This window comes from Heterodontus francisci, chromosome 9 (genome assembly GCF_036365525.1).
Source record: "Heterodontus francisci isolate sHetFra1 chromosome 9, sHetFra1.hap1, whole genome shotgun sequence".
Lineage (NCBI taxonomy): Eukaryota > Metazoa > Chordata > Chondrichthyes > Heterodontiformes > Heterodontidae > Heterodontus > Heterodontus francisci.
This window is the reverse complement of record NC_090379.1, coordinates 60,471,419-60,489,279: the sequence shown is the minus strand read 5'-3', so window position 1 is coordinate 60,489,279 and position 17,861 is coordinate 60,471,419. Positions and strand designations below refer to the sequence as shown.

Here is a 17,861-nt window from a genome sequence, read left to right as displayed (position 1 = left end):
TTGATGCTTTTATCAATGACCTTTACAGGCTAGCTGAAGGATGTGAAGATGGAGATCTTAAAGCAGAATTGATAAGATACCGCATTGTAGTAGGTATTGCTGATGAATCCCTATCAGATTTATTGCAGTCTAAAGAAGACCTCACCCTGGACAAAGCTATTCAGCTGGTGAGATAAGCAGAGGTCCGCAAGAACAACAGAACAATCCTGAGAGGTGAAGAAAGACCTTGGTTCAGGAAACCTCCAACAACTGTACAGTTCCTTAACCAGAGGGCTGTAAAAGAAGCACCAGAAAAAATGGTACACGGGGTGGGGGAAGGGAAAGAGGCCATTAAACCTGCCAGCGATGTGGCACCAAAAGTATCCACAGGCGCGAACAGTGTCCTGCAAACAAAGCAGAATGCTTCCACTGTAAAAACATAGGGCATTTTGGTAAAATGTGCCAAAGTAAAATCTCTACTCCCACAAGTGCAAAAGAAAAAGCATTCAAGCATAAAATGGTGAACAAAGTTAAACAACTTCTTTCAGGAGAGCAGCCAAAACACTTTCTTGGTGAGATCAATGATCCTAATCAGGCATTTTGGTCTGCAGATATATATGTCAACCGACATGTTTTAAGCTGGACACTGGAGCAATTTTAATTTGGACACTGGAGCAAGTCTTATCAGATAAAGAGCTGTGGTTATCAACACATTTGCTGCAACCGACAGAAACTTAGTTACATGGCCCAGGAGGGGTTGAACTCAAAATAAAGGGAAGCTACAGGCAACACTCCAGTACAAGGGAAAGCAAATATTAGAAACACTGTATGTTCTAAGGAATCAGGAATTCTCTCTCTTAAGTAGAAGAGTTGTACTGACCTTCATCTTATAAAGAAAGTGGAAGAAGTTAAGCAACAGGAATCCAGGAGTCACTTCCAAGAAGAATTTCCGAAATTGTTTACTGGTCTAGGGAGACTGAAGACCGAATAGTATTACTTTGTGAAAAGATGCTAAACCAGTTTTTCTTTTCACGCCTTGGAAGATTCCACACCCCCTAATGAAGCAAGTCCAACATCAGTTGTAACACATGACCAGGATGGAAATCATTTCTTCTGTTACTGAACCTACAGAATGATTCCAGTTCCTAAACCTAACTTCGCAGTTGTGTAGACTTAACTCAATTTAATAAGGCTGTGCCACAGGAAGTTCATCTGATATCCTCAGTGGACGAAAGCTTGGCAGTTATCCAAAAGTACCATCTTCACGAAGCTTGACGCGTATAGTGGCTTTTGGCAGGTTCCATTGGAAAGGGAGTCAAGGTTATTGACAACCTTCATTACTCTGTTTGGAAGATTTTGTTTTAACTGTCTACCATTCAGTATCATGTCAGCACCGGAAATAGTCCAAAGGACTATGTCGAATATTCTACAGGGCCTTAAAGGTGTAATATGCTATATGGATGACATCTTAGTTCACGGTGAGTCCAATGAAGAACATATCCTGAGGGCTAGAGCGGTTTTGAATTGCCTGCTGGATGAAGGCCTAACACTTAATGAGAAGTGCAAGTTTTCAAAAGCATCCATTTGCTTTTAGGACATGTCAGCAGTAACGGCATAATGGCAGACCCACAAAAGACAAGAGCCATTAGCAAATTTCCACTTCCAATTTCTGTCCAACAAATTCGTCATGCGCAGATGTAAGATGAAGAATGCATCTATATACTCCAATATTGCAGGCAAGGATGGCTGCAACAGAGTCCCAAGGGTAAGAGGATGAAAATCTTCTTTGAACACAGAAGACACTGTACCATAGTGGATGATTTGCTGGTATATGACAAGAGACTGGTGATTCCATAGTCATTCCGGGTAGAGATCTTGGAGAAAATACACCAGGGTTATATGGGCACAAGTAAATGTAGAGCACAGGCTCAGGCGTCCATGCGGTGGCCAAGAATATCGTAAGATACAGAAGAAATGATTTCAATTTGCCACGCATGTGCAGTGCACAGACAGGATCAGAGAGAACCTCTTATCTCGACCCAATGTCTAGTGATGGATCTATTCATCTTTAATGGAAAATCCTAGCTGATTGTAGTCAATTATTTTTCTAGGTAGATCGAGGTTAAACACATGTACACAACACCTTCACTTGTTTAAAACCTAATTCTTTTCTAACCTTTGCCAGTTCTGATGAAAGGTCACAGATCTGAGACGTTAACTCTGCTTCTCTCTCCACAGATGCTGCCTGACCTGCTAAGTATTTCCAGCACTTTCTGTTTTTATTTCAGATTTCCAGCAGCTACAGTATTTTGCTTTTATTTGAGAATCAACAGTGATCTTATTTAGTAAGAACTCCAGAAGGTACTATAAGAAGAAACAGGAGGAATCTTATTCCTATTCATCAAAGACGTCAATTGGTCATACATTTGGATGAATCAGATGTTGAACCTGAAATTCAGAAAGCCCTGGATACTACAAACCTCAATGAAGGCTGTCTCAGTCAAGAAACAAGAGTTCAGAGAAAGACGACTGTTCTTCCGCATCTGACATCAATAGATCAGGGAGAGTTGTGAAGCCCCCTGACAGATTGAATCGATGAAGTCAGAGACTTGGAGGGAGATGGGGTAGTATGTAAATAAAAAAGTGAATGTATGTAAATATATATATTACGATAAAGACTTGGGGGGAGATGTAGTATAAGAGTCCGAAAGGATTAATGTTGAGAGAGTGTAAAGAATACCTCCCACCATGTTGATGATGAGAGATCACATGTGAGAAACTTGAAGATAGATGCAGCGTGGCTTTGGAGGAGTCACACAGACCGGTGTGATGCTGTACATAGTTATAATATAATAAAGGTTAATGCTCTAATTACTCCAGACTAAGGGATCTCTCGAAGCTAGATCAACTAAGCAAAAAGCAAATTCATTACAAATTTCCCACAAAGAGTTGTGAGACTTTGGAAGTTACTGCCCAGAACTCATGGATGCAAATCCAATTGAGGTGTTTAAAAGAAAGATCATATCCCTATTTCCAATTAAGTATCTTAGCGATATAAGGGTGAATATTCCTGAAAATAATGCCCCAGAAGTGCTTGAACGGGAGGCATGGTACACTAGATATATAGGTGAAGGCACTTAACACCAAGACTACCCACTAACTTAACACCTTGTTAATTTTGGGAAGCCTGCATTGAGCACCTGAAGCAGGGACAGATATTTCGTTTGTTCTATTTGTCATATTTATAACATCACAAAACCTGAAATTCAACTTGTACAAAAGGAAAATACTGCGGATGCTGGAAATCTGAAATAAAAACAGAAAATGCTGAAAATACTCAGCAAGCCCACCAGTTCTGATGAAAGGTTATTGTCCTGAAACGTTAACAATGTTTTTATCTCCACAGACATTACCAGACCTGATGAGTATTTCCAGTATTGTTTTTATCTGCAATTCAATTTCTGGTTTTGAATGCAAAGCTGTCCATGTTAAAAAAAAAGGATTCTATGTGGAAATCAAGTGTTTTGAGAGTTGTGAGGCCTGAACCAGAAAAATGCTTGAGGTCAAGTAGCTCTACCATTACCATGAACACTTCATTGCTTTTTAGCTGTTCTCAGCATTAAATGGACTGTGTCTGCTATAAATTTTGTTTGTACAGAGGACACCTGTCAAATCTACATGATGGGATCCCATTTCAAAACCCTCCACAACTGACCTATCAACTAGAGAAGGAGGATAAGCAGGAAGCTCTTTTGGATACACAAACATTAAGGCAACACAAGAAGGATAGCACTAATTTAGAGGTATCCAGCTGAGTAGGTTTAAAACCCCAAGGACATTCTTAGACCTTAATGAAGAGCAAATTCTCTGCAGGCTCCGGTTTATTACGGAGGCTGTCAAAAAATTGGTCACCTGCTGACAGTAGACTTGAAACCACAATACCCAGTCTTCATGGCAGTGCTGGTACCAGAGCTTATTGGCCACATTGTCAAAGATACCTTCATATGACCAGCCCTCCTAATTTGCATGGTGATAGATTGCAATACAGCCACAGAATCTTCCTCCTGGCTTTAAAAATTATCTGCTGGCAGTAATGACTTCTCAGAAGCACTTGACAATGTTCGGTTTTAAGTTGCAGGCATTCAAAATATTCAACCTTGCTCAGTGTTTCCTGCCAAAACACTCAAGATGGGCGGCACAGTGGCGCAGTGGTTAGCACCACAGCCTCACAACTCCAGCAAACCAGGTTTGGTTCTGGGTACTGCCTGTGTGGAGTTTGCAAGTTCTCCCTGTGACTGCGTGGGTTTCCACCGGGTACTCCGGTTTCCTCCCACAGCCAAAGACTTGCAGGTTGATAGGTAAATTGGCCATTGTAAATTGCCCCTAGTGTAGGTAGGTGGTAGGAGAATGGTGGGCATGTGGTAGGAAATATGGGATTAATGTAGGATTAGTATAAATGGGTGGTTGGCACAGACTCGGTGGGCTGAAGGGCCTATTTCAGTGCTGTATCACTCTATCCACCACATTTATTAAATCTTTTAAATGGCCACAGGCCCTCAAGTTTCGAAACAGTACTGCAATTTCCCCCATAATTGTACCCAATTGAAGAACTCGACGCCTGCCCATCCTCCACAAGAAATCAAGGCAGCCAGAAGTTATCTCGGACACTGTGCTATTCCAGTGTGCAACCCATGTGTCTCATTCACCATCACTGTCTCCAGGAAAATTGGCCCTATAGATCAAGGCCAGACAATTTGGATTAAGTAGATAGAGGTGCCATGGCTAATGTTCCTTCTAATTATTCTTTGTTGCGCACAGCCTGTTTATTGCACTGTACACTACATTCAAGATTTCTGCATGACTGCGCACACATGAATTTAAAGGAAACATTGGTTGTGGGCAACCTGTGCGTTGCACTACGAGGTGCAATCCAGACCGTTGCATCACTACACACGTGCACAGCTTAGAGGAAACATTGGCCATGGCTAACAAATACAGCAGAGCAGATTCAATGAGGATTACTTACTCCTTTTCTAATGTTCCTATGTTTTATTTCCCTGTATAAAACTGGTAGAAGGATCTCAAAGCAATCATTGCTGTCAAGTATCTCAAGAGTTATTGTAGACCAAGTGTACTGCTTAGATTTTATGAATAACAGATGCTAATAAGATTGTATGCCGATGTTAAAGGCAATGAGTAAATGCCTTGAAATACCTTTATTAAATGAAGGGGGCAGGAATGATTATATTCACACAGCAAAAATTCTCAAAACGCATTTTATTAAACTCATCTGCCAGGAGAAGTCTGCCCACAGATGATATTTTCTTTTTGCCCTTAAGTAATAAAAATGCTGAAGTAACCAAGGTGAGATACCTTCATTACAATCAAAGCTGTGCCTAGGATTCCCACCCAAAATAATAGTGTATATTATGCTTTTGCACCTGCCCACGTTTCTTTTGTGTTTTAAATGGCTTCTTTTTATTTTTCTAGGAGAAGAAGCTTCGGAGAATCGGACCGAAAATTTGAATCCGGATAATAATGTTAAGACACGCTGTCAATCATGCACCTCTGCATTCTTCAAGATTTTCTGGGGGTTTCTGGTCATTCTTTCTGTATCTTCCTCCTGGGTTGGTACTACACAGATTGTCAAAGTCACATACAAGAACTTCCATTGTCCTTTTTTTATGACCTGGTTCTCTACAAATTGGAACATAATGTTTTTCCCTGTGTACTACTCGGGACACTTGGCTTCAGCACAGGAAAAACAGACACTAATTAAAAAAATTAGGTACTGATTCCTCTTTTTGTTAAATAAGATGTTTAAAAGATATTGTGCAATTCAAAATTATACATTAGTAGATTTGTTAATTTTTGTTACACCAGGGAGTTAATGCTGATTGCATTATCAGCACATTGTTCGTAGGATGACAGTCACATTTTCATATTGTCACCATAGTCACAGATTGGAACATGTCTCACTCTCAACAACAATGACAAGAACATCTTGCATTTATATAGTACCTATAACATAGTAAAACCTGCCAAGATGCTTCAGAAGAGGATTTATCAAACAACATTTGGCACCAATCCACATAAGGAGATAGTAGGTCAGATGACTAAAAACTTGGTCAAAGAGGTAGGTTTTAAGGAGCATCTTAAAGAAGGTAAGAGAGGTAGTGAAGAAGAGGGGTTTAGGGAAAGCATTCCAGAGTTTAGGGCCCTGGCTGCTGAAGGCACAGCTACCAGTGATGGAGAGATGAAAATTGGCTGTGCAAGAGCCCAGACTTGGAGGAGCACAGAGCTCTCGAAAGGTTGTAGGGCTGAAGGAGGTTGCAGAGATAGGAAGGGGATGAGGGCATGGAGAGACTTGAAAACAAGGATGATAATTTTAAAATAGAGGCGTTGCTGGACTGGGAGCCACTGAGCACAGGGGTGATGGGTGAATGGGACTTGGTATGATTTAGGACATAAGCAGCAGAGTTTTGGATGGGCTCAAGTTTATGGATCATGGAAGATGGGAGACCAGCCAGCAGAGCATTGGAGTAGACAAGTCTGGAGGTAACAAAGGCATAGATGAGGAGCCTAGGTGAGGGTTTCAGCAGCAGTTGAGCTGAGGCAGTGGTGGAGAGGGGTGATGTAATGGAGGTGAAAGTAGGTGGTCTTAATGAAGAAGCAGATATGTAGTTGGAAGCTCATCTCAGGGTCAGATATGACACCGAGGTTGCTGAAGCCTCAGACAGCAACCAGGGGAAGCCAAGCAGTTGGTTGCTAGGTAACACAGTTTGTGACAGGAACCGAAGGCACTGGTTTCTGTCTTCTCAATATTTAGTTGATGGAAATCTCTGCTCATTCGGAACTGGATGTTGGACAATCACAATCCAAATTTCTATATAATTTTATAGTTAAAACCTGCTAACTGGGGCACCTTCTGGAAATTAAATTGTCTCACTTACTGAAATAAATATGCCACTAAGGAAACGGATCAAAAATGATTCAAATACACTGGGAATCAATTAGTATATCTTGGAAATATTTTCCTTTAAATGAACAACCCAATTATCAAGAGTTCACCTACCTAGGCTCAACTATCACCAGTAACCTGTCTCTCGATGCAGAAGTCAACAAGCGCATGGGAAAGGTGTCTGCTGCTATGTCCAGATTGGCCAAGAGGCTGTGGGAAAATGGCGCACTGACACGGAACACAAAAGTCAGAGTGTTTCAAGCCTGTGTCCTTAGTACCTTGTTCTACGGCAGCGAGGCCTGGACAACGTATGTCAGCCAAGAGCGACGTCTCAATTCATTCCATCTTCGCTGCCTCCGGAGAATCCTTGGCATCAGGTGGCAGGACCGTATCTCCAATGCAGAAGTCCTCGAGAAGGCCAACATCCCCAGCACATACACCCTACTGAGCCAGCGGCGCTTGTGATGGCTTGGCCATGTGAGCCACATGGAAGATGGCAGGATCCCCAAGGATGCATTGTACAACGAGCTCGTCACTGGTATCAGACCCACTGGCTGTCCATGTCTCCACTTTAAATACATCTGCAAACGTGACAATGTCCTGTGACATTGACCACAAGTCGTGGGAGTCAGTTGCCAGTGATCGGCAGAGCTGGCGGACAGCCATAAAAGTGGGGCTAAAGAGTGGCGAGTTGAAGAGACTTAGCAGTTGGTGGGAAAAAAGACAGAAGCGCAAAGAGAGAGCCAACTGTGTAACAACCCCGACAACCAATTTTATCTGCAGCGCCTGTGGAAGAGTCTGTCACTCTAGAATTGGCCTTTATAGCCACTCCAGGCGCTGCTTCACAAACCACTAACCACCTCTAGGCGCTTACCCATTGTCCCTCGAGACAAGGAGGCCAAACAAGAAGAATTATCTATGTCCACATGAACGAGGATCCGCTATGTCATTCAACTTAAATGCTAGATAGACAAAATATTTAAAGAAATATTGATTTGGTTGTGTAGTAGGCACTTGTGTTTGATGTTAAGAATAGATGCAGTGCAAGAAGTTACTGGTACATGTATCTCTGATTATATATCTATCTACTCATTGCCCACAGGGAATGCAGTCGAATTTTTGGAGAAGAAGGATTGACTCTGAAACTCTTTCTGAAAAGAACAGCCCCATTTTCTATCCTCTGGACATTAACTAATTACCTATATTTACTGGCTCTGAAGAAATTAACAGCCACAGATGTCACTGCCCTCTTCTGTTGCAACAAAGCATTTGTCTTCTTGCTGTCTTGGATTGTGCTCAAAGACAAGTTCATGGGAGTTAGAGTAAGTACCTGTGATTCAATGAAAGCATTTTTTCCACAGGTGAAAAACTGCAATACAGTCTTTAACATACAGTAAATCTATTTTAGAAGCATTAGAAAAATGACTGACAATTGAATTCCTGTACCTATGATCAATCATATTAATGTTACTCACATTGTGTGAAATTTTGAGGAAATTATGGTTTAAGATAATGCAGAAGGACATTCCCTGAACCACAGAGTTGTACAGAAAATGATGTCTTTCCCTACAGTAGGATTAAGATGGCTTATTTAGGGTGGGTCTAGTTCACTAATTTGAAGGTTGACAGCACTGAGAAGATATTTTTAATAAGTATGCATTAATAACATAATAGGCAAATTTTCCTGTTCTTGCCCATGGGTGTATTGGATTACCTGCACCACAGAAATAAATTTTTGGCAGGGAGGATCACATAAATTAATTGATGGAAAATCCAGCTGAACCCGTAGCAGGGCGTGCCATCCTTCTGGCTGATTTCTCTCTATACTTCCGGGCAATCTAATATGCCCAGGTGCAGGGACATCTGGCCTAAAATGTTGAAGATAAACCTTTTTATTTGTTCATTCACAGGATGTGGGTGTTGCTGGCAAGGCCAGTAGTCATTGCTTTGAGAGGGTGATGGTGAACTGCCTTCTTGAATACAACTGAGTTGAGTTCAGAGAGCAGTTGAGAGTCAACCACATTGCTGTAGGTCTGGAGTAACATATAGACCAGCCTAGGTAAGACAGGAGATTTCCTTCCCTAAAGGACATCAGTAAACCAGATGAGTTTTTATGACAATCTGGCAGTTTCATAGTCACTATTCCTGATACTAGCTTTTTTATTCCAGATTTATTTTATTGAATTTAAATTCCCCAGCAGCCAGCCATGGTGGGATTTGAATTTATGTCCCCAGATTATTACTCCAGGCCTAGTAGATTACTAGTCCAGTAACATAACCAATATATTACCAGACTACAAGCAGGGCGGAGGAGAGGGCAGGGCGGTTGTGCTATGAAAATTGCAGAGCAGAACCTACTTCTGGTGCCACTTTATCCACCACCATTTCCATTGGGGACTAGACATAAGTGGACAGAGCAGCTGCCTGAAAGAGGCAGGAGACTCATTACAGTAGGAAAATTGGATTTTTAAAATATCAGTAGAACCCTGACGCCAGTTTCAAACATTTCAGCTTGGTGAAAACTCACTGCTGGACCTGCTCAGTGACTGCTGGACTCGTCCAGTACTACTGAGCAGTACAAGTTGGAAGTGGTGGTATTTAAAGAGGCACTCACCTACAAGTAGTCATATCATTGGCAAATATCTGGAAAGCTGAAGAAGATTAACTGAGACGGCAGGAGAGCAGGCATGTTATTATTGAGGGAAGGCAACAAGTGCCACTCCCATAGCGACAGTGCTGCTCCCAAGCAGCTCAACACTCCCATGGATCTGCGGGAGAGCAGGCTATAGGAGATCTGTGATGGAATTGAAGGCCCTATCAATGCGTTCTCCCAACCTTTTGAAGATGATGGTGCCCAAAGACAGAATGGGCAATAAAAGACACTGGTGCTGGTGCCACAAACTCCTGGACAGAGGGCCCAGCTACAATGCCCATCGAGAGAATTGCTTGGTTCATGTTAGACTGCAGAGTGTTGATGCCTTGCACCAGTATGGCACAGAAGCTGGAAGCAAACTCCCCCATCATCTTCAACTTGATGCAACAGCTCTAAGGCAGGCAATCCAGTGCTTTGAGTAATTGTGCACGTGGAAGATGTTTTATTTAAAGGCTGTCCACTGAAGTCTGCATGTCCATCCTCTTCAACAGAGCATTCCCTCTGGCCAACTGTCGCCTGGTCTGTCCTTCCCACTAGCGCTAGCTCTTGCTCAATGGTGCTGAGTGATTCATCCTGTGCAGACACCTATAGCTCAATATCTATCCCACCTGAGGTGTCGATTTCTATACTGACCCTTATGCGGCATTTATGGGATAGAACTGAAGAAAGGACAGAGGGGAAAAGGTCAGCAAGTAATGGGAAGCTTAAGCAGGAGCAGATGAGTGTCACTATAATGCAGCACTAGGTTGCCACAAGTTCTATATGTGTGATTGATCGAGGAAAGCAAACAGGTAAGAGAAATAGGCAGAACTCTTCTGTTCTTGGCCTCTGGCCTCCCAACCCAGATTCTTCTTCTGTTCCCTGTGCCAATGATCTTTAAGGCTTCCTTTTCCATCTGAATGAGAGCTTGTATAGAAGCTTGTCCTCCTTTGGTTTTGGTCTTCTCCTTTATGCTGTGAGCCAGCTTGTCTTGCAGGAGGGAGTTAGTGTGTCATTCTTGTAAAGGATTGTGCAAAGGTGTGAGGCAGTTTCATGCAGTGTGCACGTTGAGAGAGAAAGAAGCAGCAATTTGTGAGCAAAATGGAGAAGTGATGATGTGCGATAAAGTGGCTCCAATGTAAATTGTGAAAACAATTAGCAGAAGAGTGAAAAGTTTTACAGTTGTTACCAGAAAGCTGTTTGCACCTGTTATGAGGACAGCAGGAGGTGAGTGTGTGATTAGAATGAGAAATTGTGTTGGTTCAGCGTACCACTATAATTGGAGAAGAAACATGTGGAGCAGGGAGGGAAGAGTTTTGAGTGCTGGGGAGCTGAGGGCGTCGGGCACAGAGATAAGTCCTGTTCGAGGGAGAGAAGTGCCAGAGGGGTGGGGAGATGTGCAGGGCGAGGGGGAAGAGCTGGGGGGAGGGGCAAGAGCTGGGGTGAATTGCTGGGGTGAGGGTAGCAATGGGGAAGTGCTGCAAGGTCTCATCCTGAGAGAGTAGCAAGATATCATTCTCACTTTTGTTGCTCGGGTAAGGCCACTGACTTCTTTGTCTGGCACTGCATCCATGTGCTGGGGATGTTCGTTCTGGTATTAACATTCTCTTTCACCATTCTCCAGACCTGCTGCGGCATCTGCCTGGGAACCCTTCCACCACTTGTGGCGAAACAGAGCCTGCCTCCAGGCCCTCACCTGCTCCATCTGAACCTGCACTGCTGTATCACTGAACTTGGGAACCTTTGAGACATCGAGCACAAAAAGTTCTAAAATTGTGCCAACATTATTTCAAGTTTAACACACACCTTGTTTTAAGAGGTGCAAGTTCATTTTCAATAGATGTTGGGTCTGTTGGAAATCAAAGCGATAAGCTGCCAATCAACGTTCCCATTGGCAGCCCACCACGAGGTTTAAGTGGCCATGGCCATCAAAATGGTTTGAGCCTCCTTCTACTGGCATTGGGTAGATGTCCTGATTGTCCCAGCAAACACTTACCCAATTTGCACCACACAGCAAAATGTACCTCAAACTTGCTTTCTGAAAAGCAGCCCTCCTCCACCAATGTGCCAGTGCCATTTTCCACATGCCTTATTAGGATGGCATGAAATTTCCAATTTGTTAGCAATTTTGCCATGTGAACTTCTATCTAATGGCCTTAATCCTGTTGCAAGCAGTTGAGAGAGGAGCCTGTCATTGCATTTACTTGCGTTGGATTGAAACACACCCCAGAGGTGAAGGACAGTACTCTAACCTACCACACCACCTAGTTTTACTTATATGTATTGTTAGTCAGGACATAGGAAAGATATAATTAATTTTCTCACATGATTAGCACATTTCCAACATATTTTAGAGGTGCCAGAGAGTTGCATGTTTCCCGAGCTTAGCAGCGGTGCAACTTATTTATTGTGAAAAAGTCCAGTGTCCCAATTTATTTGCTATGTGGGCTAATATAGTGGAATAAAGAATGTAATAATTTAATTAGTACTGGTTTATATGAAAATATGAGCAAGATTTCTTACTTAGTAAAAAATAAATAATTAATGTTAACATGAACTTCCATTTGCCGTTTATGAAAAAGTAGACATTATACCAAACCTGCTCATTTTAAACAGGCTAATGTCTTGGATAAGATAGCTGACAGAGCAATGTAATGCTTGGCCATTACCATCATCAGCTCTAATCTTACTAATGCTTTTTTGCTCTATATTAAAGAACGCAGCAAAATAGGCAGAATGGTTGGGCTGAATTCTAAGGCAGCATTGGAGACGGGAACAGAGGCGGCTACGGGATGGGGGGGGGGGGGGAGGGAGGCGTCAAATAGGGTCGGAAGATGTTGGATTGGAAGTCTTGATGTCCCTTCTGCATTTTACTGTCGGTGGCCGACATGGAGGACAGACTTTGCACATCCAGGCGGCGGGAAGGCAATTGAGATATTTAACAGCCCAATTGACAGCAATTTTATTCACTGGGTCCGATTTAACTAGAATCACAGAGTCACAGAAGTGTTACAGTGCAGAAGGAGGCCATTCGGCCCATCGTGTCCGCACTGGCTCTCCGAATGAGCAATTCACCTAATGCCATTCCCCCGCCTTCTCCCCACAACCCTGCACATTCTTCCTCTTCAGTGAACAGTCTAATTCCCTTTTGAATGCTTCAGTTGAACCTGCCTCCATCACGCTCTCAGGCAGTGTATTTAAGATCCTAACCACTCGCTGCGTAAAAAGGTTTTTCCTCATGTCGTTCTTGCTTCTCTTGCCAATTACCTTAAATCTGTGCTTATTTGTTCTCGATCCTTTCATAAACAGGAACAGTTTCTCCCTAACTACTCTGTCCAGACCTCTCATGATTTTGAATACCTCTATCAAATCACCTCTTAGCCTTCTCTTCTCCAAGAATAACAGTCCCAACTTCTCCAATCTATCTTCATAACTGAAGTTTCTCATCCCTGGAAGCATTCTCGTGAATCTTTTCTGCACTCTCTCTAATACCTTCACATCTTTCCTGAAGTGTGGCACCCAGAACTGGACACAATATTCCAGTTGTGGCCGATCTAGTGTCTTATACAAGTTTAACATATGCTCCTTGCTCTTGTACTCTAAGCATAGGATACTGTATGCTTTATTAACTGCTCTCTCAAACTGTCCTGCCATCTTCAATATTCAATGAATTATGCACACATACCACCCGCCCCCCCCCCCCCACCACACCCTCGGTGCCGCTGCTTCTGCACCCCCTTTAGAATTGTACCCTTTATTTTATATTGTCTCTCCATGTTCATCCTATCAAAATGAATCATTTCACATTTCCCTGCATTGAACTTTATCTGCCACTTGTCCGCACATTCTACCATCCTGTGAAGTTCTACAATATCCTCCTCACTGTTCGCAATGCTTCCAAGTTTCGTATCATCTGCAAATTTTGAAATTGTGCCCTGTACACCAAAGTCTAGGTCATTAATATATATCAAGAAAAGCAAGAGTCCCAACGCTGACCCCTGGGGAACTCCACTACAAACCTTCCTCCAGCCCAAAGAACATCCATTAATCACTACTCTCTATTTCCTGTCACTCTGCCAATTTTGCATCCATGTTACTACTGTTCCTTTTATTCAATGAGCTATGACTTTGCTCACAAGTCTGTTGTGTGGCATAGTATCAAATGCCTTTTGGAAGTCCATGTACACCACATCAACAGCATTACCCTCATTAATGTTCTCTGTTACCTCTTCAAAAAGCTCCAGCAAGTTAGTTAAACACGATTATCCCTTAAGAAATCCATGCTGGCTTTTCTTAAATAAATCGCAATTGTCTATGTGATTACTAATTTGGTCCCGAATTATTGTTTCTGGAAGTTTCCCACCACGTAAGTTAAACTGACTGGCCTGTAGTTGTTGGGCTTATCTTTACATCCTTTTTTGAACAAGGGTGTAACACTTGCAATTTTTCAGTCCTCTGGCACCACCCCTGAGTCTAAGGATGACTGGACAATTATGGCCAATGCCTCCGCAATTTCCACTTTCACTCTCAGTATCCTTGGATGCATCTCATCCGGCACTGGTGCTTTATCAACTTTAAGTATAGCCAACCTATCTAATACCGCCTCCTTATCAATTTTAATTCCTTCTAGTGTATTAATTCCCTCCTCTTTCACCATGGCCTGGGTAGCATCTTCTTCCTCAGTAAAGACAGATGCAAAGTATTCATTTAGTACCTCAGCTATTCCCCCTGCCTCCATATGTAAATCCCTCTTTTGGGCTCTAATTGGCCCTACTCCACCTTGTACAACCCTTTTAGTATTTGTATTTCTATCGAAGACTTTGGGATTCCCTTTTATGTTAGCTGCCAGTCTCTTTTCATACTCTCTCTTTGCACCTCTTGTTTGCTTTTTCACTTCCTTTCTGAACCTTCTATATTCAGCCTGGTTCTCCATTGTATTATTTACCTGAAATCTGTCATAAGCACACTTTTTCTTCTTCATCTTCATCTCTATCTCTTTTGTCATCCATGGAGTTATGGATTTGTTTGCCCCACTTTTCCCCTTTGTGGAAATATACCTTGACTCTGCCTGAATTATCTGTTCTTTGCAGGTGGCCCATTGTTCAACCATTTTGCCTGCCAATTTTTTCGGCTCAGATTCATTCTTACCCCATTGAAGTTGGCCTTCCCCGAGTTAATTATTCTTACTCTAGATTGTTCTTTGTCCTTTCCCTCTCAATTCTCGCTCCTTCCTGAAGTCAAGTCTCTCTCTCTCCACTGCTCTTTATGCCCGCTCAGCTCTCACTCCTTTGCGAAGTAACGCAAACTAATGGCGCACGGGAACCACAGGGCTTCACAGACTCGCCTGGTTAAAGGAGGCGGCAAGGAGGTGAGAGTTCAGTGCTGGCTTCACTGGAAAGTCATCATGTGAGGCAGCGTCGCTTGGCAGGGAGGATGGAGGAGGGAGGGCAGTGGGAATTGTTGTCCGGTGTGGGGGAAAAGGTGTCAGCACTGCGGGAGAGCCATACCAGATGCCGTTGGGGCAGTTCCACCTCATCAGAGGTGACAATTGAGGGAAACGTGGGGGGATGGCGTTTGCTGTGAAGGCCTTGCACTCAGGAGGAGCCAAGCTGTCTTGGGCCTCATTCACCCTGTCTTTGGGGCCCCGTTGAGAAGGAGGAGCAGCATAGAGGGAGAAAGGTTCAGGCATAGGCAAGGACATGCCAGCAACTTGGGGGCCTACAGGGGGACCAGCCTCAGGAACGGCACGCTGGAGAAGGCCACTGTGGGCAAGCCAACAGCCTCCTGCACACAGAAGAAGCTACCCTACAGTGAGGGTCTACCAGCCGAGGCGCAACTACCTGTGGATTTCCGAGCGACAGTGTCTCGAAGACTCCGTCTTTCCAGGGAGGCCGTCACTGATCTGTGTGCCATGATGTAGGATGAGTTGAGCCCCATGGGACTTGGTGGACACCCAATGCCAGTGTCACTGAAGGTCACTGTAACACTGAACTTCTATGGCACCAGATCATTCCAGGGATCAACTGGAGATATGTGTGGAATCTCTCAATCTGCGGCACATCATTGTATCAAGGAGGACACCATTGCCTTGTTCAGGAGGGCCGGCGACTATGTGTCACAGAATCACAGAATTGTTACAGCATAGAAGGCGGCCATTCGGCCCGTAGTTTCTGCGCTGGCTTTCCAAAAGAGTAATTTTCCTACTGCCACTCCCCCGCTTTCTCCCTGTAGTCCTGCACATTCTTCCTTTTCAGATAACAATTTCAAGTCCCTCTTGAATGCCTCAGTTGAAACTCTACCACAATCTCAGATAGTGCATTCCACATCCGAAACACTCGCTGCGTGAAAAACTTTTCCTTATGTCGCTATTGGTTCTTTTGCCAATTACCTTAAATCTGTGCCCTCTTGTTCTTGATCCTTTCACCAATGGGAAGAGTTTTTCCCTATCTACCCTGTCGGGGCCACTCATGATTTTGAATACCTCTATCAAATCTCCAATCAACCTTCTTTTCTCTGAAGAAAACAGTCCCTACTTCTCCAATCTATCCACATAACTGAAGTTCCTCATCCCTGGAACCATTCTCGTGAACCTTTTCTGCACTTTCTCCAATGCCTTCAAATCATTCCTAAAGTGTGGCGCCCAGAACTGGACACGATACTCCAGTTGAGGCTGAACTAGTGTTGGATATAAGTTTAACATAACTTCCTTGCATTTGTACTCTATAGCCCTATTAATGAAGCCGAGGATGCTGTATGCTTTGTTAACCGCTCTTTCAACCTGTCCTGCCACCGTCAATGATTTATGCAAAGATGCATCCAGGACCCTCTGCTCCTGCACCCACTTTAGAATTGCACCCTTTATTTTATATTTTCTTTCTGTGTTCTTCCTACCAAAATGCATCACGTCACACTTCTCTGCATTAAACTTTGTTGCTTTTCGTATTCCCTCTTTGCTTCATTTATTTGCTTTTTCAGTTCCCTCTAAACCTTCTATATTTCACCTGGTTCTTGGTTGTATGATTAACACTGATCCAAACAGTCAAGCTGAGAGGGCTGTAGGGTTCGGGGCCATTGCTGGATTGCCCCAGGTGCAAGGTGTCATCGACTGCATGCATGTGGCCATCAAGGGTATCACTGACCAGCCAGTGATCTTCATCAACAGGAAAGGCTCCACTTGCTCAATGTGCAACTGGTCTGTGACCACTGCTAATGTATCCAGTGGGTGTGTGCACAATTCCCAGGAAGCAGCCACGACGCCCACATACTTTGGCAGTCCGGGGTGCCAGAGCTTTTCCGTCCCCCTGCGTGCCTTCAGGGATGGACACTAGGAGACAAGGGCTCCCCACTGAGGACATGGCCAATGATGCCTGTGAGGAACCTGCGCACACTTGCAGAGGAGAGGTACAACACCTGCCATGGGTCAACCCAAGCAACCATTGAGCAGGCCATTGGTCTCCTGAAGATGAGATTCAGGTGCCTAGATAGATCTGGTGGAGCCCTTCAGTACGCCACAGTGAGGGTCTCATGTATCATGGTGGTGTATGTGCACTGCACAACCTGGCTGTACAGAGGGTGCAGTTGTTGGCCATTGAGGATATTGTGGTGTGATGCCTCCTCCAAAGATGAGGATGCGGAGGAGGATGCTTCCCAGACAGTGGCAGATGAAGGGCCCCAGGGACAGCAGAGAAGGCTCCATGAGATATGTGCAAGGAAGGCAGGAGCGCCCTTATACTTTCACATTTTCTATGACCCTGACCACCTTCTGCAACCGCACCAATAAAGCCTTACCTTTAAACAGCCCTGTTATTGCCTCCTTCCTTCTCCACTCCAGCGCCCAGGTGCACGTCGCACAGTGGCAAGGCTGAAGAGTGGACCACTCGCAGCTTCGTCCCTCACTTGCAGCCCCTTGAGAGAGGCAGGGTTTAAATGAAGTTCTAAAGGGCATCAAGGAGACATCATTTCTCTATTCCACCTGACACCAAATGCAACCTTATGCATTTGGAATGTACATTCACCTGTGAACCTAAATCTTTTCTGGGTGCTCCTACGTGGTGCTCCCCCTGCGCTGTCAGTTGAGGTGGAGGCAGGCTGCTGACCTTGTTGCCCCATGGCTTGGGATGACCTTGGCAGCCATCCTCTGGCTGCTTGAGGCCTGGAGGGCCGCGGCATACTGAGGGCCTCCTGCACAGTTGCAAGGCCCTCTGCTGTCATCGGGAATGATCGAGATGTAAGCGTCACTAACAGAGGAGCTGAGGAGCTGCTGCGCCACGTGGAGCACCCTGAAAGGAG

The 17,861-nt window shown here is 44.0% G+C and overlaps 1 protein-coding gene across 1 annotated transcript in view; it reads left to right on the top strand.

Moving 5' to 3' along the window:
• slc35f4 (solute carrier family 35 member F4) overlaps positions 1 to 17,861 on the top strand; it is a 210,542-nt gene that overhangs the window by 136,848 nt on the left and 55,833 nt on the right. The window contains exons 2-3 of the mRNA XM_068039212.1: positions 5,470 to 5,767; positions 8,043 to 8,262. Coding sequence (XP_067895313.1) covers positions 5,470 to 5,767; positions 8,043 to 8,262 — 518 coding nt within the window. The remainder of the gene's footprint in view (positions 1 to 5,469; positions 5,768 to 8,042; positions 8,263 to 17,861) is intronic.